Source organism: Corvus kubaryi, unplaced genomic scaffold, assembly GCF_017639235.1.
Source record: "Corvus kubaryi isolate FWS band 111438036 unplaced genomic scaffold, C.kubaryi_AGA036_p1.0 37262, whole genome shotgun sequence".
NCBI lineage: Eukaryota > Metazoa > Chordata > Aves > Passeriformes > Corvidae > Corvus > Corvus kubaryi.
In genome coordinates, this window is record NW_024581078.1 from 15,685 (window position 1) to 41,318 (window position 25,634).

Genomic DNA, 25,634 nt, shown 5'->3' on the forward strand with positions numbered 1-25,634 from the left:
CCGGTCTGGGGCACCCTGCCACAGATTTCATCTGTCTGCATCTGAAAGAAAGCGATGACAAAAGTCAGAGTCCTGCATGATAACTTAACAGCTCCAGGCATCCTGTGTCAATCTAGGAATACCGGCTAGAGGCCAAACTACACCCTACATTACAGATTTCAAGGCCTTGGGACTTGTCCTACTACACCCATACACCAGACTACATAGCAGGGCAGAGCAGCTCCAGGCCAAACCCATGCAGGCACCTGTGACACAGGAAATGACAAACGAGGAGATGCAATGAAGAGAGAAAACTCCAGCAAGAGGAATGACGGCAAGGACCAAGAGAATGCGGAGCAAGATGATCTCAGCGAGACCGACGAGGCTCGAAGAAGATGCTAACGGAAGGGCTTATTCTGAGAACCGCAAAGACGGATGCCCGAGAATCGTACGGTCAGAATCCTCTACTGCTCCTTGCATTCTGACAAGTCCTAATCCTCTGTAATGGATCGCTGCGGTGCACAGCTGTGAATATAGCTCAGAACAAGACCATAAAAGACCTGTAACAATGCTTCTAAAGGGAGATGTGATTCCGATGTGCATCGGTGCTCATCAGTCAAAGGTCTGACGGTATCAGCACCCAGCCGAAGACGCTAAGGATGATGCCCAGCCTTTCCGATAAGCTGGCCCCTCGAAGGGTTAAGGAAAAAGACCTAAGACATGAGATGCCCAAAAGACACAGAACATACAATAGACAAGTGACACGACACACACCGGGACTGCTCTGCCCGCCTCAGCACTGTGATCAAAAGTGAGACTTGTCCTTTAGGTGGGCTAAGGGGCCCCTTCTTGGACATCCCTGTCTCCAAAGGTGACTCAAAAATCCCTCCTGGCAAGTCCTGACCCAGCACCCGGCTTTCATCCCTTCTGTGGGTCGTAACCCTCAACTTATCTCTCGGACGTCCGGGATGGGAATCTGCCTCGGGTGCAAAATAAGGCCGCCTCGCTGTCTGGGAAGTTCCTGCTGCCTCTTCATCGGCTACAATAAAGAAAATCAAACATCAAGGCATGAACTTAGTGGCACATCAGCCAAAACCCGACAACTCCGCTACTCGCCGTCTCCTAAGAAGGCCACGGTCCTCGGGCCACACGCTTTGGTTACGGTCAGAGGCCGACGCCGTCATCACAGGGCATACCTGGGTTAAGAGGAAACGAGGTGATGCAGCATCGCTGAAACTTGAGAGGACCCTCGCTCCTCCTCCCTCCCTCCCCGACTCACCACAACTCCTCGGCCACTGCCAAAGGTTACCCAGATGTCACCTTTGAAAGGCAAAAGTAAAGGGTTCGTCGCAGAGCACCGTAACGCTTCAGGAGGGCTCATGAGGGCGGCGAGCCGGGTCTGTCGGCCAGTCAGTGAGGGGGTTTGGCATAATACAAGTGGACCACCTAAAACACACAAATGACGATTTAAGCTTAAAGCTTAAGCTACCAGAACTTGGCATCCAAGCAGTAACAACTGGTTCAGTCCACCGGTCACCGCTTACCTTGCTCACTTGACCTTGCCTGCTGATATCTGGCTTTACCTCCTAGGAATAAGGACAAGGAACAATGCTGTAACATAGCCACCATTTACCCTTGCCCTGCAAACACAAATGGTGACTGACCTTCCTGCCGGAACCCCCTCACCCGGTATGGGGCGCTCTGCCACGGATTTAATCCATCTGCATCTGAAAGAAAGTGATGACAAAAGTCAAAGAGCTGCATGAGAACTTAACAGGTCCAGCTATCTTGTGTCAATCTCGGAATATTATCTAGAGGCCAAACTACACCCTACATTACAAATTTCAAGTCCCCGGGCCTTATTCTATAGGCCAGAGTGTGCAGCAGGGCAGAGCAGCTCTGGGCCAAACCCGTGCAGGCACCCATGACATGGGAGATGACAAACGAGGAGATGCAAAGGGGAGAAAAAACTCTCAGCAAGAAGAATGACCACAAGCACATCGAAGGGCTAAGACTAAAGACATGAGACACGAGATGCCCAAAACATACAGAATGCACGACAGACAGGTGATACAATGTGAACCGGGACTGCTTTGCCCCGCACACCTTGGCATTGAGATCAGACGTGAGACTTTCCCTTTATATGGGCTAAGGGGCCCCTCCCTGGACATCCCCGCCTCCAAAGCGGACTCAAAAATCCCTCCTGCTGAGCCCCAACATCCTGTTTTCATTCCCTCTGTGGATCGTATCCCTCAACTTATCTCTCAGACATCTGGGGATGCAAATCCTCCTCGGGTGCAACAGAATGCCACCTTGCCATCCGGGAAGTTCCTGCCATCGCCGGGCCATTGTCTCTCAGTCAGCTACAATAAAGAGAACTGAGCATCAGTACAGGAACTTAGTGGCACGTCGGCCAAAACCCAACAATTCTGCCACTCACTGTCTCCTAAGAAGGCTGTGGTCCTCGGGCCACACACTTCAGCCGCGCTTTGCAGGGTACACCTGGGTTAAGAGGAGACGAGGTGATGTGGCATTGCTGAAACTTGAGAGGACCCTCGCTCCTCCTCCCTCCCTCCCCAACTCGCCGCAACTCCTCTGCCGTTGCCCAAGGCTACCCGGACGGCACCTTCGAATGGAAAAGGTACAGGCTTCATCACAGAGTCCCATAATACTTCCGGAGGGCTCATGAGGGCGGTGAACCGGGTCCGTCAGCCTGTCGGTGAGGGGGCTCGGCCTAATAAAGAGAACTCCCTAAAAAGGACAAATGACAATGGATGCTTAGAGCTTTACCAGAATTTGGCACCCAAGGAATAACAAGTGGTTCAGTCCACCGGTCACTGCTCACCTCGCTCCATCCACCTTGACTGCTGATATCCAGCTTTACTTCCTAAAAATATAGACAAGGAACAATGCTATAACATGGCCACCATTTACACCTCCCCTGAAAAGCCAAGCGATGACCAACCTTCCTGGGGGAGAAGGGGCAAAACAAAAAGGAAAGGCACATACCCACGCAGGGTCCAAAAGCATCACGTTAGCGTGGCAGTTTCTGTCTGAAACCGCTTGACCGTGACCTCTTTCCGCAGGGGTCTCTGTCATATTGGAATAGTGATTTGAATGCTGCGGACCACCTGTAAAATACAAAAAAACCCAAGTATGCTTACAGTTTTATCACTAATACAACAACTCTGGTAGCATCTAGTTCTGTGCTGGAATCAATAGTTATCTCGGTCACCGGTTCTCGGCTAGCTCACGGTCTCCCCAGTGCCGACAGCCGGCCGTGCCGAGCGCTTCGTGTGTTCAAAATGAAACGAAGAGCCAAACAACGAGGTGAATGTAGAGCCAAAAGTCAGGCCGTCGCTCGGAGGTCGGGTGCCGACCCGCCTCGTCGCCGTGCTCCTCTGGCCTCCTCTGTTCGTTATCGGGTTTCCATCCTATCCCTCCGCCTCTGCAAAAAGATTATTTGTCAAAGTTACTCAGACACACAGGGAAAGCTTAACCTTTCCCAAGTTGTCATTTCTCAAAGCAAACCGCCTAGGATCCAACAACAGCATGCATTAAGACGAACGGCTAGAAAACTGCGAGACGCTGCCGTACCGCTCCCGCCGAACCCCGCACAGACCGGCCACGGTCGCTCTGTCTGAGGTGTGACTCGGGTGGTTAAGCAAAGCTAAAGCTTACCTGTAAAGTCTTCTTTCTATTCCACCTATTCTATTCCACAGGGCAGAGCAGTTCCAGGCTAAACACAAGCAACATATTATGCTACAAACAGCATGACACAAGAATGATAAAAAAAAAGCCCTTGGGGAGAAGAATGATGGCAAGGACCGAGACGATGCCAAAAGAGACGACCGATGGCGTGGCAATGCTAGATGGAGGAGGCTCTAAGGAGGGGAAGACAAGAATGTAACAGAGTGGCCTGTTACAAGAACTGTCAGTCACGATGATCAAGATGGCTGTAAGATAATGCTGCGTTCAGAACACTCCCCATAGCCTTACAAGCCCCAGGACGTTACAATTCACGGCCAGAAAGGATGGATGGCAATATGGCCGGGGGCAAGGACACAAAAGACATCTGACTCAATGCTTCCGAGACGCGGCCAAGCCCGCCAGTAGAAGAACAAACTGACTGGAACTGCTCTGCACACCGTATGGCTGCAATCCAAAGTAGAGCCACTGCCTTTAGCAGTCCTAAGAGGCCCCTTAGAGGACATCCCTTACCCCTGCACTAATTATTAAATCTTTCTCAGGAATTTCCACCCTGCTATCATCCCATCTCTGAGTCAAAGCCCCTGACTTATCTTTCGGATGACTGGCAACGTGAAACCGCTTTGGAGGCAAAATGAGTCTTCCTCAGCTATCTCGAAGGCCCTGTGATAGCCAGGTTAGCCTCTTAGTCAGCTATGATAAAGAAAACCAAAATCAGTGCACAAGTTTAGCAGCATATGGGCCAAATCCCAGCAATTCAGCTACTCACCCTAAGTGTGCCCAGGTCCTTGAGTCTCCGGCTTTGTCCCGAGTCAAAAGCCGCGGCCCTTATTTCAATGGGCACCTGGGTTAGCGAGGGACAAAGTTACACTGTGCTTCTGTGAGTGCGATGGATGCATTTGGATGCTTTAAGACACGTAAATGCATCTGCTGCGCTTGAGGAAAAGCCTTAGGGAGCCCCAAATGGACAGTGTTTCCCACTGTGAGGCTTTCCAAACCCCTCCTGGCTCTTCCTAAACCAGTTGCCCTGCTCATGCTCCCTCTCCCGGACACAATACACAACTTACCTATCAGAAGCCTCAGTTTCAGATGTCATCTTTGACATGGGGCAGGTCTATTTTGTGACACAATGAATGTGCTGAGAAAATTTAAAGCATCATACTTAATACAAGCCAGAAATTACAAGGCTCCTAAAAAAAAACAAAAAAACAAAAAAACACAAGAACAAAAACCAAAATTACACAAGCACCTTATCACCCCTGAACACCCAACCCAAAATCACGAGCTTAAATACTCTCTATGTTCTATGCCATTTTCTTCATTGTGTCTTCAAAGCCTTTATTAAAAAGAAAAGCTGAGATGAGCTGAAAGACTCCCCCCTTATCAAAGTGAGACAAGACCTCTTACCCCCCTCAATCCCAGAGCAGGCATGAGCCACTCGGGTAAAGGCTGGGGTTGATATACCCCCGGCTGGGCCCGCCTCTCGTTCCCACAATGCCAGGAAAAGGGAGGGGGCAAATACCACAAGGTATAAAAGCTCTCAAAGGCGCCATGGCTGCTTGGCTCCTCTGTCTCAAATTCAAGATGAGTAAGGAGCTGCATAGAGAAAAATACTTGCTGTGCTTTCTTTTTTTTACTACATACTTTCTTTTTTACTGCAACTACATTGAGCAAAAGGGCAGAGACTGGGTAAGGAATAAAACTTTGTGTTTTGGCAGGGTAGTATAGATAAGTGGGATAATGAGTTGCTAATTTGCATAATTGTTCCTTAGTGATTACTAAGTATTCCACATGTGACTAAGTAGAGTGGAGAAAAATAGCAATGATACAAATAGTGAAACTCTCACTAGGACCTCCAATTAGTGCTATATACATTATAAAAAAAAATAATTGACCCCCCCGGGCAGCGTTAGGGCTGCCTACCTGCTGGGCTCCCTCCCGTGTGAGATATTTGTTACCGGGGTACAGGTAGAAGTGCCTTAAAATACAGATTTAAACCCTTAAAATGCTGAAAAAGGGAGAGCTTCCTTCAATTAAACTTTTTAAAATGAGGAAACAGAGGGTGCTTGCCTCCACTTAAACCAATACAATAGCAAATAAATGGCTTCTCTCCTTTAATGTAAACCCCTAAACTATTAGGAAAAGAGGGGTTTTTCCCACTTTAAATCTCTCGAGTGATGGAAAAAGGGGGATTTTTTTCCCCTCAGTTCAAACTCTTAAAAAGGAGGGACAACTGGGCTTCTCCCTCAATTTAAACATTAGGATGATGAAAACGTGGGAGTTACCCTTAATTCCAACCCATAAAATAGCCCGGTCGAGGTTTTTCCCTTTCCATTTAAACTAGACAACAATGGAAAATGGGGATTCTCTGTCAACTGATACCCCTAACAGCATAGAAAAGGCAGGGCTTCCTTCAAATGATACCATTAAAATCGCAGGGGAAGGGGATTCCCCCTCAATTTGAACACAGACAATTATGGAAAAGGAAGTTTTTCCCCCAGTTTAAACCCCTTTTCTGGGGCCACTGTGAAGGGACTAGGGGCTCTGGGAAGGGACTGACAAGATGAAAGCAGAAAGCCGAAACTTTTCCCCTGGCACCCCACACGCTGTCCCGCCTGCTCAGGTGCCCGGGTGCATCCAGCTGCTCCCCAGCTCCTGCCGGATGCTCCATCGTTCCTGGAGGGACGTTGGGGTGCCTCCATTGGCCCCTCGGGACTAGCAGCTCCCTGTGCAGGTGTGCCCGGGTAATTGACTGAAAGCAGCTGGTCGCAACTGGCTTTTGGTGCCAAGGGAAACTCCAAGTTAAGAATAATCAAAGTATGATCTAGTTCTCGTGAAACTCAGCTTTCCAAACCTTTATTTGGGGGGGGGGAAAAAAAAAAAAGCTGGGCGTGCCCTTGGCAGAAAGGCACCTGTGAAGCAAAGCAGGCTTAAAATGCTTGTCAGCAGGAAATCTGGGAGAAATGGGGTGCTGGCTCCCGGCGTCCCCGGCTTTCCAGGCAGTTTTCCCGCTTCTGGGGGACGGCACTTGCATCCCACTGGAAAGGGAAAATGTGGAGAGAGGGGCAAGTGGGAAAACAGTTGCTGACGCGTGTGCTTGGACTCCAGTTCCTCCCGGTGGGTCTGTGCCGCCGGAAGCGCAAAGGAAATCAGCCTTGGAGTATCTGTTTGTTCACCTGTGGGGCTTGGAAGAGACTCTAGACATTAAATTCCGGGGATGTTCCCCTCGCTGGAGTGAGCAGCAGTGGAAGCTGTTTGCTGTGTGCTTCTCCTTTCCCTTCACCTCGGTCCCCTGGGGCTCCAGGTAATCCCACCTCACCTTTGCTTTTCCAAGGGTCTCTAGATGAGGGCTTGAGCTTTGCTGTAGCTCCCGTTTACAGGGAGAATCTGTTCCAGGAAATACCTCGTGGCCTCGTGGTCTGGACTAATGCCATCACAGGGAGAGCAAAAAGTCCCACAGCTCCTGCGGCTCGCTCGTCTGAATTGCCCATGGTGAATTGTTTACGCCTTGTTTCCTCGTTCGTTATTCCCGTTATTCCCTCCCGCTACCGCCGGGCCAGCCCCGCGGCGGGAGGGGAAGGTGTGCCGAGCGACCCCACGTGACCGGCGCCGCGCGCCGTCTCCATAGCGACAGGACCGTAAAGCGCGGTCGCGCGGGTGTCGCAGCTCTTCCGTCCGTGCGGCGCGGCCCAGCGGCCCCGGGACCTGCGGCCATGGAGATTCCGCTGCCGCCCGAGGGTGAGGGGCGATCGGGGGGTTCAGGGGGAACGGGGGCAACCGCGGGAACGGGAAGGGAGCGGGGAGAGAGCGGGGGCTGACGGCGCTGCCTCCCCACAGACCAGGAGCTGCGGAATGTCATCGACAAGCTGGCGCAGTTTGTGGCGCGGAACGGGCCCGAGTTCGAGAAGATGACGATGGAGAAGCAGAAGGAGAACCCCAAATTCTCCTTCCTCTTCGGAGGCGACTTCTATGGCTACTACAAGTACAAGCTTTCCCTGGAGCAGCAGCAGCGTGAGTGGGGCCTGCGGCTCGGGCGGGGCCGGCTCGGGGCTCCCTCCCTCCCCCGGCCGCGGGGTCTCGGGGTCGGCCGACGGAGACACTTTTGTCCCTCCTGGCCTCACCCTGCCCCGCCGGGACCGGTTTGCAGCCTCTTCCTGCGCTCTGGGTTCCGGGTAGTTGGCTGAGCGCTGCCCACGGCTCCTCACGGCCCCGGTTGTGGGTTTGGAGGCGGGCAGGGGGGGCCGCAGGGACGGGCAGCGTGGTGAGACGGAGCTCAGCACCCGGAGAGCCGGGACTCAGCTTGTGCTGGAGTTGTCCCTGTGGAAGTGCACGGGGAGTTGCTGACTCTCCTCTTTGGTACTGCCCACGCGCGACTTTGCATTAACCGTAGAATCATAGAGTACGGTGAGTTGGAAGGGACCCATCAGGATCATCGAGTCCAACTCCTGGTCCTGCGCAGGACGCCCCAGGAATCCCACCGTGCGTCCGAGAGCGTTGTCCGAGCAGCTCTGGAGACCCCCCTGACCCTTCAGAGTGAGGGTCTGCTTGGAACCGGTGCCATTTTCACCCGTGGGCTGGCGGTAGCAGGTTTCTCTGGGAGGTTTACTTTCAAAGTTTACTCTGTCTGATAGTGTTGTGCAAGCAGAGCCAAGATATCGAGGCTTCCGCACAGATCCAGCCTCTGCCACAGCCATCACTCCCACCGGCTGCGCCCATCCCAGCCCCTCAGGGCACCCCTTCTGTGGAGGAACTCATCCAGCAGAGTCAGTGGAACCTGCAACAGCAGGAGCAGCATCTCCTCGCTATGAGACAGGTTGGTTTAAGATGAATGCTCACCTGGTGTATCCTGGCCTGTCAGCAGCTGTAGGAATTAGGAGTGAAAGGGGAGAGGATGGTTTGCTGCTGAGCAGTGACGGGGGTGAGAAGAGGTGAGAAGTTGCTTTCCTTATTTTTGTTGCGTGGCAAATGCCATCATTCCCCTGGAATGGACGTATCCGATGCGTAGGTTGTGCTGGCACGACTGATCTGTGATTAAAACCTTTGATTTACTCTTTGAAAAACCTTGTTAGTTTTAGAGTGGAATAAATTGTGACTGCTTTAAGCCCTGTTTAATGCTGCAGATTGCTGGGAACTGCAAGATGTTCCAGTTCGTAGCATTCCAACTTAGATGTGATCGGGGGTGGAAGGGAACCATGTGCTATGGACTAGCTGACTTTTGCAGGAGATGTTTAGCTGTTAAAGCCACTGAAAACCAAACTGAAGCATTCCTTGTGCCTTGGTTACGTTCCTTATATTGACAAGCTTCTCGCAATTATTTTTTATTGAGTGATAAATTTTAGAAGTAGAAGTAAACTGGACTTCTCCTGAAAAATGTGAAGAGTCCTTTCTTTTCAAAACCAAATAATTGAAACATTTTCGTGAGGTTACAGGGCTTGCAAAATATTTTGGTCCTTGAGATAGCTACTTATATCCAAGAGGATAAGGATAGAGCAGCTTCATTCTTTAAAAGAATATTGGCTATAATGTAATTCTTTCTTCTTTTTTTTGCTTCTGTCTTTTTGGATTTTTTTATCAGGAACAAGTCACATCAGCAGTAGCCCTTGCAATCGAGCAGCAAATGCAAAAGGTTTTGGAGGAAACCCAATTAGACATGAACGAATTTGACAACTTGTTGCAGCCAATAATTGACACTTGTACGAAAGATGCCATTTCGGTGAGTGGTCTGAGCCTGCGCGGGGATTCGGGGGAGCTGTGGGTTCATTTGTGTGTTGAGATTCTCTGTACGTTAGTAGCAGCTTTACAGCCGTGTTGTGAGGCACGTAAGATGAAAGCTGTTACCTGAAAGCTCCCCTTCCTGCGGTTATTTCAGAGCTATGGGAAGCCCGTATCGTGTGAACACATTAGACTGACTTAAAATATTTAACGTTTGCTTTTCTAAGGCTGGTAAGAACTGGATGTTTAGTAATGCCAAGTCTCCGGCACACTGTGAGTTGATGGCTGGGCACCTGCGGAACCGGATCACGGCGGAAGGAGCTCACTTTGAGCTGCGGCTGCACCTCATCTACTTAATCAACGATGTTTTGCATCACTGGTAAGAATTCAGTTACGGGTTTCAGTTTGCTGTTTTGATTACTTTGATGAAGTCTCTCTCCTAGATACAGTGTTAGTTTGACTAGTTGCTTCTTATTTTTAATGTATTAATTATTTTTAGCGGCTGTCCTAAGATGTCCACAGCTTTGATCTAGTGCTTTAGTAATCAAATTTAGGTAAAACCCTTTTATCTAATTTGTGTATTTTTCCTCCAGGTGAGACTTTACAATAAAATTGTTAAGGAGAGAACTCTCTTTTTCGCGATTCCACTATTTTTGGTATAGCTGAAGTTGAGATGAATTGAATATTCCAATGCACTTAGCATTATAGTGAAAAAGATAACTCTTCCCATTCCTTTCTCAAAGCCAGCGGAAGCAAGCACGAGATCTTCTGGCTGCTTTACAGAAGGTGGTTGTTCCTATTTATTGTACCAGTTTTCTAGCAGTGGAGGAGGATAAGCAACAGAAAATCGCCAGAGTGAGTATCTGGTCTTGGTTGAACGGTGACTTTTGCTTTGTTAGGTTGGTGCTATGTAAGCTCACAAATAGGCAGGTGGAAGAAGATCACTGAGACTTTTCTGGTCCGATCATCTTTGTAAAGTCTATTACGGGATGTGCTCTAGTTCGCATTTAAAATAGAACTTTCAAGTGCCTAGGTTTTATTTAAGAGTTATCATAATGACAAATGCATCTGAATCTTTAGCGGTTCAAAAATAAATGCCAAAATCCTAGGCCTTATGAAAAGCTGAAGATGCAAAAATGCTATGCCTCAGTTCTTCTTTGATTGTTCATAATTTCTAAAATCCTTTCACTCTTATTCATGCAGCTTCTTCAGCTATGGGAGAAAAATGGGTACTTTGATGAGTCCATTATTCAGCAGTTACAAAGCCCAGCTCTTGGACTTGGCCAGTACCAGGTTAGCCACAAAAGTATCAGTTTTCTTATTTGTGTAAATATTTTGAAAATTATTTTCCTTTTCAAAGGCTAATACTAATTTCTGGCCCCCCTCCCCTCCCTTGATGTTTACAAGGGATTACGAAAAATAATGTAAAATACAACCTTGTTATTCCAAACATTCAATAATCCAGCTGCTGTTGTCCTGGATGCGGGATACAGACTGATACGGTCCTGTACATGTTTGGCAGTGTCTCGTATAGCAGGGAGTGTTTGGTCAACAGGAAACGAGCAGCTGTGGCTTTAAATTGGATACATTGACTATAAAAATTGTTGTGGCTGTGGGAGCCTTTCCTTTTTATTATTAACAATGAGCGCTGTTGATTTGAGCTGTGTTGGAAAGACAGTACTAAGGACGGTTGGTTGCAGCCTGCAGAGAATATTTTGGAAATCTCCGCAAAGCTTCGTAGCGAGACTGGGCAGTTCTGCTGGCGTTATCCTGCATCCTCGTGCGTGTTTTGGGAGAGAGGGTGAAGAGCAATGTAGGGAATTCCGAACAAGAAGATAGGCTAGGTATTATAGGTACAGCGTTCACTTGTTCTCCTTCATTTATTTTATCAGGCAAATTTGATCACTGAATATGCAACGGTTGTACAGCCTGTGCAAGTGGCTTTTCAGCAGCAGATCCAGAACCTGAAAACTCAACATGAAGAGTTTGTGAACAGTTTAACGCAGCAGCAGCAGCAGCAGCAACAACAGATCCAAATACCCTCACTAGAGAACGAGGTGAAATCAACACCCCCACCTCAAGCTCCGACAGCAGCCCCAGCCTCAGCTCCACCGTCTGCTCCGGTCACACAAGCAGGTACTGAGCTGACCTGGGACCTGTGCAAAAATCAAAGGGTGACAGTGTTAGGACTTCCTTTTTCTTTTTTTTCTTTTTTTTTTTTCTTCCCCCTCCTTTTTTTTAACAGTGAGGCGCAATACGCTGGTGGTTTGGTTCAGGCAAAAGCTCGAATCTGTTCGGAGCCTTGCAGCAGGTTCAGGCTGATGCTTGAGTATAAAATGTACCAAAGAGATGGGCGTTAAATGGATTAGAAATCCTCTCTCCCAGTAATAGATTTCTGCAGAAGAAATTCATCTGGAGCCCGGTGTGCCGATGTTTTACTAATTGCACGTGACTTTGATGCTGACAATAGTCTCTAAATTGTTCCAGATGATGCTAAATCTCAGCTGCCTCTGGCTGGTTCTACAGAGTATGACACAACCGGGTCTGGAGTGCAGGATCCTGCCTCAGGTGGACCACGTGGGCCTGGATCTCATGATCAGATTCCCCCAAATAAACCACCCTGGTTCGACCAACCTCACCCCGTTGTGCCATGGGGTCAACAACAGGTATGAAATGGTTCCGAAAGCGGATGTGGCGGTTCGGAATGACCGTCTTGGTTGTGGAGGTTGAGAATGGCCATCTCGGTAGTGGAAGTGCAGTGAAAAGCTGTGGAAGTTGAAGTTAGAAATCCAGATTTCAATGCCAAGCTTTGTCATTCTGACCACAGTTAAAGGCAAAGTATTACTCATATCTCACTTTGTTAACCATCACGCCATTCCTATGAACGAGAGCTGTTTGGTTCGGGAACAGTTTGGTCTTTTCCCATCTTTTTTTGGAAGTTGCGGTTGTTCAGACTCTGTATTTGAAATGTTCTTTTGCTTGTGCGTGTTGCCCAAGGGCTGTATTTCCTTAAGAAGGTGTGTTATTGTGTTCTTTATTTTTGTAACCTAATTACCAGGCTTCTGTACTTCCCCGCCAGGGACCACCTCATTGTCCTCCCTGGAATAACAACCACGAAGGAATGTGGAACGAACAGAGAGATCAAGGCTGGAACAATCAGCGAGAGACGCCTTGGAACAACCAGCCTGATCCTTCTTGGAACAACCAGTTTGAAGCGCCGTGGAACAACCAGCATGAACAGCCTCCATGGGGTGGGGGTCAGAGGGAACCTCCATTTCGAATGCAGCGGCCACCTCACTTCAGAGGCCCATTTCCGCCACATCAGCAACATCCCCAATTCAACCAGCCCCCGCATCCGCATAATTTCAACCGCTTTCCACCTCGCTTCATGCAGGATGATTTTCCACCTCGCCATCCCTTTGAAAGGCCTCCTTATCCTCATCGTTTTGATTACCCCCAGGGGGATTTTCCTCAAGGTAAAGTGTGTACCAGGCCAGGTTTTCTTACGTTGTGATGCTGATTGCCATTACAAAATTTAGTGGTTTGGGGTGCCGGTTTATCCTCGGTGGACTGGTGTGATTTTCCTGAGAAATGTTTCATTTGGGAGTCTGGGAAGCTACTGCTAAGAGCTGAGTAGGAAACGCATGCAGAGTTGGATGCTTCCCTGCTTTTTGAGTCTTCCCTAATGGGTAAGAAATTGTAGTCCAAATTGAAGTCAGCATCTCTACAGGCACCTCTTTTGTGACCACTTTAGAAGTAGTAAGCTCAAAGGTGAGAAGCAGCATTTTCTCGTAAATTTACGTCTCCTGTGCATCAGCCTGTAGGTGAGGGCTGTGACCTGTGTAGATGGAGGAAGTTAAGAGGAAGGCTGGAAGGATTTGTTCCTGTGCATGCACTCGTTCATTCTTCCTTTTTATTTTGACTGCCAAGCTCTCTAATTTTTTGCCTTTAATGTTGTGTGGCCTGGTAGTGTGTGATGAAATGATCCCTGCCTCCAGTTCTTCCTTCTCATTGGGTCCGTTTTCTTGTCGGAACATGGGAATGTTTGGGAGCGTAACCAGGTGCCGCTTGCCTGGCCTGCGGCTCTATCGGGAAGTCTGCTATAGTTCTGCCCCGAGGTAGTTTCCATTGCACGTGCAGGAGTTATTGTTATTCTGGAATGATCCTTATCAGTGTAAAGGCCAAAGATCACCGTGATTCTGTGTGACAGGTCATTTGAAAGATACATTACGTTTCCGTGTAGGAGTTGCTACGTTAATCGTAAAAGTTTCTCAATTTTCCAAGTCCAGAAATGTTTGGAAACCAATGGATTTGAGTTTATATACTTAGGATTGAGTTTAACCTCTGTAGTAGAGATCGTCCCTTTTTTTTTTTCCCTTGGGCTTCATCGTTTGGTTGGGTTTTTTTTCAGAATTGTGGTAGCGAGCAGGGAGAAAGGGAGAACTCCCTCTTGTCCCAGGGAGTTTAGGTTTAAGCTCAGAACGAGATGCTCGGTTTTGGATTGTAGTGGTGATTTAAAACATCTTTCTTTGTTGTTGGAGGAAGGGATCTACTAAACCAGGTGGTTAAAATTAGGGAAGCAGTGAAGCAATGGCAGTACAGGCTCCGCTTGAGTTCTGACGACAGTGAGTCAAATTAGTACCAGCTTGAGATTAGGCGGCGGCTGTAATGGCTTTTCCTGGAAAAGGCGTGGATCCTGTTGCAAATGATGTTGATTTTCAGTCTTGCGGTTTTCTCCGTAGAGTGCACCGAGTTCAGCAGGGTCTCCTGGCGTTCGTGGCGTTTGTCCATCAGTGGTTGGATGAGCGTCACTCGCTTCCCTATTTTAACGGAATATTATCTCTGCCTCTTCTCCAAATTAATTTTTCACCAAAAGTATTTTCTTGTCACCCGCTGATGTGAGTTAATTGCTGCCGTATGCATTTCTTTACATATGTTGATTTGACACAGAGACAGAACTAATTACGGATCCAAGCTAAGTCGCGATTGTGTCCTTAGCTTCAGAAATAAATCCCACTGGTAGCTGCCCTGCTGCATTTGAAACATTTTGTTCTCGAGTGTGTCTTTCTTGAGGTCCTTTTGCCCGCAGTAGGTCCCAAAGGAAGCAGTGGCTTGGGGTTGAAGTATCCTGTTGTCTTGAGAGTGGTTGCTGTGGCCAAGGAGGTATTCGTGAGTGTGGACCTGTAGCCAGCCTCTGGTCCTTCGGCTCGGGTGCTCTGCTGGATCTGCCGAGATTGGGTTTTAGGATAAATGGAGTAACTGGAAGTACCTCTCTGATTGCCTTCCTTTCTTGATAGCTAAATAAAACATTTTAACCCTCCCACTCTGCAGAAATTGGACCTCCTCATCATCATCCTGGTCACAGATTGCCTCATCCTGGAATCAGCGAGCATCCTCCCTGGGGAGGGCCACAGCACCCTGATTTTGGGCCTCCACCACATGGATTTAACGGGCAGCCCCCTCACATGCGGCGCCAAGGGCCCCCTCACATGAACCACGATGATCCCAGTCTGGTGCCAAATGTTCCCTACTTCGATCTTCCCGCTGGACTGATGGCTCCGCTTGTCAAAGTAAGTGCTTGCTATGGGACTGAGTGGTGGGGTTAAAAGATCCAAAACCTGTTGTTGTTATTAGGGGCAGTTCAACGTGGACGTGTATAATTTCGAATCCTTCCATCCCACAACTGGTTGCGTAGGGTTTAAGAGCAGGAGTAGTTGCGGGGACTAGGTAGTGAAAATGGTGATGATTTTCAAGTGTTGTGTGCCAGAAGAAAGCTGGTTGAGCTCACAGCATGAAAGACTAATTTACACTTTAAAATCTGATCCCTGTTTGTAGGAAATGGAAATCCCCAGTGATTTTCAGACGGCTAGAGAGACCTCGTAGGTCTGATGGGGCCACTGTACTAGTTCTTCGTAATTGGAATTCTTGTGAAGATGTTTTACAATGTCAATGTTATATACGCAGAGAAGGATAGAGAACAGGAAACATACCTGCATCGGCATCTTCAGGGATATTTATATTTATGTACTCCGTATTTGAGATGAACAAATAAGCCTCTTCCATCTCTTTGTGTTATTCTCGTACACCAGTTTGTGCCAGGCTTCCATCCAGCCACATTAGCACAAAGGTGGATGAGATCTGCATTTTATCTACCTGGTGGCCCACTTAATACTGCGACCTGTGCAGTGCAGGCTTTTCTCAGAGACCTCAATAGTGATAGCACAAGGAAGCATCGGGTCATCTGCAGAATCCTTATTTTCAGGTCATCTTTTATCCAGTATTGAAATTTGAGGTCCCCACACAGCTAAATCTGTATTTATCTCTTCAGATAGCAACCCTGTGACACGTGACACGAATGTAATTTGTTTTGTTTCTGGCAGCTTGAAGATCACGAGTATAAACCTTTAGATCCTAAAGATATACGTCTTCCACCCCCAATGCCCCCCAGCGAGAGACTCCTGGCAGCGGTTGAGGCATTTTATAGTCCACCATCTCATGACAGGCCTAGAAACAGGTAAGAGTAGGTGTAGCAAATAAAATGGTAAGGAAAATGCTCTATAAGAAGGTGTCTCAAACCACAAAGTGCCTCCCTCTTTTTCGCCCATGTCTCGGTTCTCCTAACGCTCTTATATTGCGACTGCGCTTGCCATTTGAGCCTATGCTGAGATTTGCAAGACAATTTTGCCCAGACCCTTCATTCCATACAAAATCTGATGAAAATCCTTAAGGTTGCCACTGAAGTGGAATTTACGCCTGCGGGTTCTGTGTGGTTGATTTGTTGCAGCGAAGGATGGGAGCAGAATGGACTGTACGAATTCTTCAGAGCTAAAATGAGAGCAAGGCGGAGGAAAGGTCAAGAGAAGAGAAACAGGTGAGAGATCCTGTGCGCTGCCTTCTGCTGTGTGCCATTCCTGTGGAAGGTGCTTGGGCTAAATGCAGAGGGAAAGTCTGTTCAGCAACATGCTGATGGAATAAGTGAGTTCCAGTGTGCTGGAATTTCTGTCTAATCTGCAGAAAATGGAACCGGCACAAGTTGCCCAGAGAAGCTTTGGCTGCCCCATCCCTGCAAGTGTCCGAGGCCAGGTTAGACGGGGCTTGAAGCCACCCAGAGGTCTAGAGGAAGGAGTCTCTGCCCATTGGCAGGGGTTGGAACTGGATGAGCTTTAAGGTCCCTTCCAACTCGAACCGCTTTGCGATTCCGTGAAACGATTTTTGTCACGCTCGAGCTTTCGCTTTCACCGCAGAAGCGGTGCTTTTGTGTGTAATTTGAATTTGATCAGGAGTAGATTTGTGTTTCTGGCACTTCTCCGCGGAACCTCACTGGAGTTTCTCTGCTCATCCGTGCAGTGGGCCGTCTCGGTCTCGCAGTCGGTCTAAAAGCCGAGGTCGTTCATCTTCCCGGTCTAATTCACGATCTTCGAAATCATCTGGCTCCTACTCGAGATCACGCTCTCGCTCTTGCTCTCGATCGCGATCCTATTCTCGCTCACAGTCCAGGTAGGGCGCGGGGGGGCCAAACCTTGGGAGCTGGGGAGTGGGAAAAACCCAACCCTCGAGGCTGATCAAGGAGCTGTGGGCGTTGCTCTGGTAACTCGTGCGCTCTCCCTTTCAGAAGCCGGAGCAGGTCCCGCTCCTCTCACAGCCGGTCACGATCACGGTCCCGGTCAAGGTCCAAGTCGTACTCCCCAGGAAGGCGGCGCCGTTCCCGCTCTCGCAGCCCCACTCCTCCGTAAGCTTTGGTTTGGTCCCGTCTCCTTTTACCTGGGCTGTTTGAATGGAGCGCCTGCAGGGGCACTGCCTTGTTACTAGGGGATAGATAATAAGCATTTCAACAAAGAGCAGAAAAGATGATGGAAAGCAGATTTAGAAACAATTTATCTGCTATATGTGCTTATAGAGAGAATATTGTTCTATTGTGGTGGCTTTTTAGTTGAATGAAACAGCGTGCAACTGTGAAGTCTGTGTACGCCTTCCTTAGGAGCAGGAGTAATTCTCTGAGTGCTCCATTGGGAAGAGCAGAGCGTTTGATTTCCCTTGTGCTGAGAAGCGGGTGATGTGTTTCTGGCACCACCTGAACAACTGCATAATCTAATGGCTTTAATAGAGGATAGCTTAGTAGAGTGGATGGAGTTGTCTTGGATGTTAATGCTTAACAGAATAGGACTGTGCTTTGTGTCAGAACAGTATCACTGGTTCCTAATTTTTTGTTCTTATTTTGTTAGTTCTTCTGCTGGTTTGGGCTCCAGTTCTGGGCCTCCTATACCAGAATCGAGACTTGGGGAAGAAAATAAAGGCCATCAGATGCTAGTGAAAATGGGTAAGATGCTGTTCTAGAATCCTACACAAGCAAGGAAACAAAATTAGACACCGAAGTCTTAGATATAATTAATTAATGCACATCCATAAGGAATTATTCCTTGGCATTCCAAGGTCAGCATAAGGATATTCAGAGATATAAGTATATGGAGCAGTGATAGTTGCCTTTCTGGGAAAGATGCAGAAGACGGGGATGTGAGTTTGGCATCAGATAGAACTGACCTACCCGAGGGCATTTCATCTCCCTGCAGTGCAGGTCAGCAGGGCTGACCAGGCAGATTGGGCTTGCGCTGCCTTTCTTCCTATCCCCCTAACAGTTTTTGGGGATAGTGCTGCTGTCAGCTCCTGGAATGTCTGCATATTAATGCTTGTGAAATAAATGGGACAATTCATGTGTTCTTTCAGGCTGTCTGTTCCCATCCTGCTTTCTCAAACTGGTGCTGTCTTTGGTTGTTTCCAAAATGTCCGTGTTTGTCTTCACAGTTCTAGTAATAAGCAAACAATGAAAGGATTGCAATGTTGTGTCCTTGCTGCAGGATGGAGTGGATCCGGTGGATTGGGAGCCAAGGAACAAGGAATTCAGGATCCAATTAAAGGAGGTGATATCCGAGACAAATGGGATCAGTACAAAGGAGTGGGAGTTGCGTTGGATGACCCTTACGAAAACTACCGAAGAAATAAAAGTTACTCATTTATCGCACGTATGAAGGCCAGGGATGAATGTAAGTGAATGTTTCTCGGCAATTTAGAAACCTGTATGGACTTGAAAGTGATTTTTGTAAACCCAAATCAAAATATCAGTAACTCTTAATTCCTTCTGATGTAACTGATACAGTAAAACAACAGGTAAGTGGACATGTACTCTGATTAACTCAGCAGGTTTTCCTTTTTAGGCATTGTGTTGCATTCTAATTTCTGAAACATTATTTAATTAGCATGTTCTGTGTAAGCCACTTCCCGGCCGCAATACCGAGCACCCGCATCTTTGAATGCTGCCCCACAAAAACTCGGAGCAGTCGCAAAGTTCGTGGATGGGGAGCTGTGCCACAGAAGGGACGGCTGCCACAGCAGGGAGGTCCTTGCAGTTGGAATTATGTCAGACCACGCTTACTGTTTACCCCACCCTATTCAGAGTTTCCTACCGTTAGTACCACATTCTGCCAAAGCCAGAACTGCTAATAAGTTCCCTGTAGTGTAGGAAGGGTTCAGAAAAAGTGGAGGTGCTTATAAGAAGGTGAAAACAATAAACCCAAATGATGGATTTTTGCAGAGAGTCTGTGATACATTGAACATCGGCTCTTGCCAACAGCTAAGAGGAAAAAAACTGGCATGCTCAATGAAATGTCACTTCTGCCTCTAGATCTGTACAATCAAATGGGTTCAAATAAAGCCCGTAAGGAGAAATTCCTGATTAACAGAACCCTCATTCCACGAAACATTTCAGACAGCTTAGGTAACTGCGGAATGTGTAAGAACTCTTTTCCCTATTGTTTCAGTGAAGCGTGAAACACAAGACCCTCCACCACCCGAATAAGACTCTCTGAAGAAAGATGTCTTGCATCTTCTACAAAACATTAAACTTGTAGAAATCCGGATTAAAGTCTGGAGGAAGTGACAAATGAATTACTTTTAAAACTATGGTGAAAAATGGAAAGCTATGACATGTACTTCAACACTTGTCAATTAGTGCTTAAAAAAGGCCAGTTGTTACTATGACATGTCTAGCAAGTTTAAAAATTTCCATTTATCTTGCAAAACTTTTTTAACTAGTTCCCCATTTTATAGTAGAATTAAACCCCGGTCAAGCTGTTCCTGGTGGAGGATTGTGCCTCATTCATTCCTGTGGAATACAGACATTATCTGATGTGGTTGTATGTTCTCTAGTTCCATAATGTATGTTTATTTCTCTCAAAAGGTTAATTCTATTTGAAGTGGAGGGGTGCTGCCTTGGGATCAAGTCAGACTGATGCTGAGCAGTGTATCCTAATGTCTAAATGGGGAATGAAGCATCTAGTTCCAGTGCAGGTGACCTCTGAGCACTGTGCGAGCTTTTAGAACCTTCCACCCATCTCCAGGCCCCACCCAGCAGCTGCTGCAGCCGCCACTCGGGGCAGGACACGAGGGTCAGTTCTCTGGTAGCTTTCCCAGCGCTCTGAGGGATGGGCGATGCTTTGTAATGGAACGCAGTCTTTGAGCTTTTTATATTTTTGTATATACCCTTTAATAAAAGCTAATTAGTTCAATAGAAGAGAATCCATTTTCTCTGCTCTACACGTTTCTATCGACAAGATGTTATTGGAAACTTGCTGTAATCTAAATGAAAAAAGAAACAAACCTTTTGTATCTGTTTCCAGAGACCACCAGCTAGAGCTGTTAGGCCCTTACACTGCACTTCCAGCCCCCAGGTCTGCGTGGCTCCCTTTTCCAGTCGTTCGTTTGTATAGCAAAAACCCTCTTAAAACCATCCAGTTAATATGGTGGAACATCAGTTTGTTCTAGATCTACTGTAGTTGTGGAACTGTACCTGTCTGTGAATCAGCATACAACACCTGTATGTTGCCAACTTATGAATGTTATTGTTTTGCCTTCCAATAAACACTTTTTTTAAAAATAAAAAGGCAGCTCAGATTTCAGAGTAAGTGGATTCCTGTACCTTGCCTTATAAGCCTTCCTTGTTTCGAGTTCATCTTAATAAATACACCCAAGTGTGTGTTTGGGTTTGTTGTAATCTGACGAGGCTGATTATATAAAAATGCCCTTTGGATAATGGCACTGAAGTCAGGATGTGGTAATTTTCTGCTGTGGTCATATTTCTCGGGGGCTGCAGTACAGACTTCCACTTCTGCCACGATCACAGATGTGCTCGCAGATCTCACAATTCACGGGCTGGATGTGATGGCTCATCGCGGTCCCAGCAGAGAGGAGCGTTCTCTCCATTTCTTTTTTGCTGACAGAGTCTGGCTGAAGGCTTCTGCCTATCCCTGTATTGTGTACATCAGTAAAAAATTCAGGTATAGAAAAGCAAATGATATGTAACAATTAGCAATTTGTACTAACTAATTTATACTAACATAGCAGTTTGTACAAATCCTTCCAATAGTTTATAACCTTTTATCTGTGCAACTTGGAAGGTTTCTTGTTTCAGCCTTAGAGCTGTAAATATAAACATCACTTTGAAGTTCAGTAACTGTCCAAGCTGTTATTTGTCCTGGGCTCTCTGAATTTCTTCAAGTGCTTGCTCAATTGTTAGAGGTGGGGATTTGTGATTCTTGATGTACTGCAAAAAAAAAACCAACTTAATATGCTAATGTCTTTATGATGTAGATGATTATTTATTAAATAGTAGAAAGTAACTAATCTTCATGTCAAGACACCTGCACTTTTCTGTGCTAGCAACAGAAAGTGACCCTTCTGTTGCAGCATCTGCATGATCCTTGTTCATTTTAGGACAGCTAAATGGTACAGCAGAAACATTAATCTTCAAAAACTATGGCCTCCAGCAAGACATTAAGTCTTTTTTTTTAACTGTGTAAACTTATTAATTAATCATATGCAAAGGAACTGGGTTTGCTGCAAATACCACAAGCGTTTGGAAAGGAATATACGCTCAGTCTCTGGTTTGTCATAAATACCTCTTTAGCCTCTTCCAGGGTATGGTAGTGGAACTTCTCTTGCTCTAATGACTCCACGAGGGATGTGTGAAGGTGGTGAATGTTCTCAACAAACTGCTGCGTCAGCATCACGTGCTGCTTGCACATGGTATGTAAAACGAGAACCGAGGGACTGTACGCGGTCAGGGCTGCGAGAAAGGGACAGGGTACACTGCGGTAAGGCGCGGTCGGCAGCGAGGGCTCAACGAACCAAGCCGGGCTTAGGTGCAGAAAAGAGAGTAAAAACGAAGAATAAATGTGGTTTCGGTACCTTCTACTGCGTCCGTGCTGATGACGTGACTGGCAATTGGCACTGGATCGATGTAGCTGGTTCCAACAGGGGGGGAGAGCACTGCAGAGGGGTTTGCTGTGCGTAGGATAACATCAGAATTACTGGGTGGGGAGAGTGGAAAGGTTTAGTGCTGCTTACTTGGTGGTTCTTCAGCAGTTTCTTGGGACAGCAGCTGCCCTAAAACCACTGTAGAGCTCAACAGGAGAATTCTGTCAGCCAAAAAAAATGTTGACATAGCTATACAACCTCCACAGTTTCTTTATTCTTAGGCTCACACCACCGTTGCAGAAGACACCTTTTCTAACCCTAGGCAGACTCAAACACTTTTGTTCTCATTGCTTCTGTTTTCAAGCACACTCGAGTTTCTACTTTCTCCTTGAGTGTGGCAAGGAATGGTGGCTCTTAGCACTTTTTCTTTTAAGTAAAGAGGCGTAGGCAGGGAGCTACCCCTCAGGATGTGAAAGTTCCTCTCTGATCCTGTCATGGGGCCATAATGCTTTCCCAAGAGAGAACTACAATGCAAAACAACTCTATGATGAGCAATCACTTTAGTAACGCTACGGTGCTGTTATTTACGATAGTGAAGATATCAGAATATTGAATTTCATTAGAGAGTACTACTCGTGCTATTGTGAGCTCTGTCGCTAACGCTGGCTCATGCAGCCACTGGTCCTGTGGGGGGTATTTTTAAGCAAAAAACATTTCTTACTATGATATTCAATCCCAATCTTTTCTGTAGAGAGCAGATTAAAGTGTTGGGCTTTAGAAAATCTCTTATTTAGCACCAGTGAGGGGAAGCTGGCACTGAAGTGAAGAACTCTATCAAAGGCTGACTGGCCTGGCATATATAAAAGTGTAAAACTTGCCTGACTAGGGCAGCCATGACTGAACTCACCCTTTGCCCAGCAGTAGGTGAACGGAGGCCCTGCTGTCTGAACTGCAGTTTCTGTGACGGTCACTCGGTGTCCCCGGCTGTGCCGCTCCTGGGTGACCAACGGGGCCGATGCTGAAGATGGGTGTGCTCCGGAACACGCGCAGCTCGCAGCGTGTCCCTCTAGGGATTCCCTGTCTGTTGTAGACAGAGACCTTTCAAAGTCTTCAGAATATTCTGAATTAAGAGTTCTCTCGTTCTTATTAAGATAATCCTGTTTGTGTGGAGGGAGATCTGAGGAAACTCCACTTAATTGTTCAGAGATTTCATCTTCGGTGACGCTTTTTTCAACATCCTCTTCAGAAGAATCACTCACACCAGTTACTGCACTGGTCATTTTAAGAGCAGCTTGGTCCTCTTCCCCCACCAATGTATCTTTTTTCACATACTTGTTTGATTCTTGAGTAAACTGAATGTCTTTTCCCTGTAAAAGTATTTTTTTTAGAACCTCCACACTCCACCAAACAAAGGCAGAGTGGGAATAGGTGCTAGTGGGGAATTTCTACTTACTTTCTGCTGTAGTTCTGCTGCCTTACTGGTAGTATCAGGTGCCAAATCATCAAGGCTCAGGATATTCAGTCTGAAGTCTACAAACAAATGACACATCGACATGAGAATTTGCATGAAAGTTACAGTACGCTGTCCCGTAAGTGAGAAAAGTGGAAAAAAAAAAAATCGGTACTACCTTCCTAGTTTAGTACCCAAAAACTAATAGCCATCAGTCACTCAGATTCTTTAACATCGTAGAAACTCCTACAATTTCCTCCTTTGGTCTGCTGACTGAAGTTCAAGAGGTTTTTGCTGCCCCTCATTTACAGCTGTTCTCACTCTGACCCATTGGTACATTGTGCCATTGATACATGAAAACTATTTTAAATGTTCTAATTGTTTTGACATCATAACATCACCCAGGGCAGCATCATTAATCTGAACCTGTTAAGTAAAAAACCTAAGAAAAATACAAACCTATTACACTAGAAAAAAGAAACAGACCAAGATAATTACTTTGATAAGGCCTTGGTTTATGTGAAATTTTAGCAGTGAATCCTTTTGAAGTGACTATGTTTGATACGAGAATTTATCAGGAGATTATCAGTACAATTCATACCGAGTCTACTGAGACAGTATTTTAAAAAACTTACATTTTGAGCTGCTGCTGGTCAGATCTTCTGCATCAGTTCCTTTTGAAAACAATTCATCTAATGACTTTATTTCACTTCTGTCACTTTCAAGGGATTCTTGGCTTTGCTTGGTGTAGCCTGCTTTAGGCAGAGCAATCTTTACAGTGGCGTCTTTCACGGAAGACGACGGGAATCGAGATCTCATGGTACGTCCTGACAGGTTTCTGCTGGTGGGTGAAGGTGCTGGTGAATTAACTTTACCAAATGCACTTTTCTCCGAGTCTTTGTTGTGAAAAGCAGATGCTTTGGGTAACTCTAATGGTGAAACTTCCTTACGAGGTGGAGGAGGCCTTCCTGATGGAACCGGAGTCTTGCTCTTTTTGAAGAACATGAAAAAGAGATTTATGTGTTACTTCATTGTTATGTGCAGATTGCTAAAGGGAGAACAAATTGTTGTGGGTCAAACAGAGTAATTTTAAGATGTTAAGAAGTGAAAGTGAATCCTATCATGAGCAAGACACAAATGCACAGTTAAAATTTAGGTGTTGGTGTTACCTAAATAAAAAGCGACCAACCAATTAAAACAATTATATAAAAGCATTAATAAAAATACATAATCCAGCAAAGTTCATATTTACCTTTCTACTCCACTGAGCATCACTTACCAGAACCTTCTGATTCCCATTTCCACTGGAAAACCCCAAAGAGCTCTCCATCAATTCTCTCATTTCCTCTTCATCGCTATCCAAATCAAGCTGTTGTTTAACCGTAACATTCTTTTTAGGGCTTTGGATGCTTTCTTCTTCCTCAGAACAGGCATCCCTGCAGGTCCCATTCCCACTGGTAATACCATAATTCTTCCGGTACTTCGTGCCCCTGGCACCACGTCCATGCCCAGAGGCAGACGAGGGGCACTCCTCAGCCAAAGGCTTCAGGCCCGAGTCAGTGTTCTGCAATTCCAGGTGCTTTTTTTGACTCATGATCTTGCTTTCTAGTTGTGCCACTTTACTCAGAACTGAGCTTAACCGCGCGTGGGAGGCGCTGCCCAGAGTGCTCTGGGCTACGTGGCTGTTCCCTGCCCACACGGTGCTTCCTGGCATCTGGCACCGCTGGGCCCCGCGGGCGTTTCCATCGCACGCCTTCACGAACCTGCCACGGTGGGACCGAGTTCTCCCAGCGTTCTCCAGCTCTGTGTCCACCACGGTGAGTTCACCACGAGTGCTGGTCCTGTGGGGTACATGGCCGTGGCCCTGCCAAGAATCAGAGTCAATGACGTTGGAAAAGACCTCTGACATCATCGAGTCCAACCTGTGACTGATCCCCACCTTGTCAACCAGACCAAAGCACTGAGTGCCACGTCCAGTCTTCCCTTAAACATGTCCAGGGATGGTGGCTCCACGGGCAACCCCTTCCAATGTCTGACCACCCCTTCTGTGAAGAAATTCTTTCTGATGTCCAACCTAAACCTTCCCTGGCACAGCTTAAGACTGTCCTCTCGCCCTGTCGCTGGTTCCCTGGAAGCAGAGCTGGGTACTACATGGCTGCACCCTTCTGTCAGGGAGCTGTAGGAAGGGAAGGTTGCACACATTCCTCCCCACGCAGGACGCAAACGCCGGCCCGGGCCGCGGCTGCCCAGATACAGACTGACTTAGGGCGCCGATGCCTCACCTGCCCTCGGCCCGCGGGTGCCCGAGAGATCGCGGCCATCCGGGACAGGTCGAGACGGAGATGAACGGGGCAGGACGGACGGGACTGGCACGGGATGGGGCGGGACAGGGTGGGGGAGCACGGCGTCCGGTCCGCCCGGCCCGAGGCGGCGAAGGCTTCTCTGGGGCCGGGCCAGAGCAGGCGGTGCGCGGCCGTATCCGGGAATCCGCGATTCCCCAATATCCCGCCCATTCATTGGCTCCGCGCAGAGCGCTTCC

The 25,634-nt window shown here is 47.3% G+C and overlaps 2 protein-coding genes and 2 long non-coding RNA genes across 6 annotated transcripts; 1 reads left to right on the forward strand and 3 right to left on the reverse strand.

Moving 5' to 3' along the window:
* Positions 1 to 1,577: 1,577 nt before the first annotated feature.
* LOC121662768 lies at positions 1,578 to 4,108 on the reverse strand. The gene is made up of 6 exons (XR_006015402.1): positions 3,215 to 4,108; positions 2,989 to 3,110; positions 2,825 to 2,866; positions 2,420 to 2,730; positions 2,292 to 2,342; positions 1,578 to 1,706 (listed from the first exon to the last, which is right to left on the reverse strand). It is a non-coding gene; the product is annotated as an uncharacterized LOC121662768 (long non-coding RNA).
* A 2,407-nt stretch (positions 4,109 to 6,515) lies between these two features.
* On the reverse strand, positions 6,516 to 7,222 carry LOC121662769. The gene is made up of 2 exons (XR_006015403.1): positions 6,864 to 7,222; positions 6,516 to 6,725 (listed from the first exon to the last, which is right to left on the reverse strand). It is a non-coding gene; the product is annotated as an uncharacterized LOC121662769 (long non-coding RNA).
* A 93-nt stretch (positions 7,223 to 7,315) lies between these two features.
* Positions 7,316 to 20,343, forward strand: LOC121662766 (calcium homeostasis endoplasmic reticulum protein). 3 transcript variants are annotated; one of them, XM_042024317.1, is made up of 18 exons: positions 7,316 to 7,425; positions 7,525 to 7,698; positions 8,319 to 8,500; positions 9,263 to 9,400; positions 9,627 to 9,778; positions 10,143 to 10,254; positions 10,603 to 10,692; positions 11,292 to 11,535; positions 11,887 to 12,065; positions 12,479 to 12,875; positions 14,731 to 14,969; positions 15,780 to 15,913; positions 16,184 to 16,270; positions 16,747 to 16,896; positions 17,012 to 17,128; positions 17,622 to 17,716; positions 18,252 to 18,437; positions 19,212 to 20,343. In XM_042024317.1, the coding sequence occupies exons 1-18, from the start codon at positions 7,401 to 7,403 to the stop codon at positions 19,247 to 19,249; spliced, it is 2,739 nt and encodes a 912-aa protein (XP_041880251.1). In that variant the 5' UTR covers positions 7,316 to 7,400; the 3' UTR covers positions 19,250 to 20,343. The 3 variants fall into 3 exon arrangements, with proteins under 3 accessions (XP_041880251.1, XP_041880253.1, XP_041880252.1); XM_042024319.1 differs by having other exon boundaries at positions 19,631 to 20,343; XM_042024318.1 differs by having other exon boundaries at positions 17,015 to 17,128.
* Positions 20,344 to 20,421: 78 nt separating this feature from the next.
* On the reverse strand, positions 20,422 to 25,608 carry CUNH19orf44 (chromosome unknown C19orf44 homolog). The gene is made up of 8 exons (XM_042024311.1): positions 25,378 to 25,608; positions 24,375 to 24,959; positions 23,731 to 24,085; positions 23,099 to 23,175; positions 22,553 to 23,012; positions 21,637 to 21,732; positions 21,348 to 21,514; positions 20,422 to 20,992 (listed from the first exon to the last, which is right to left on the reverse strand). Exons 1-8 carry the CDS (start codon positions 25,606 to 25,608, stop codon positions 20,915 to 20,917), a joined length of 2,049 nt encoding a protein of 682 aa, XP_041880245.1. The 3' UTR covers positions 20,422 to 20,914.
* Positions 25,609 to 25,634: the final 26 nt, after the last annotated feature.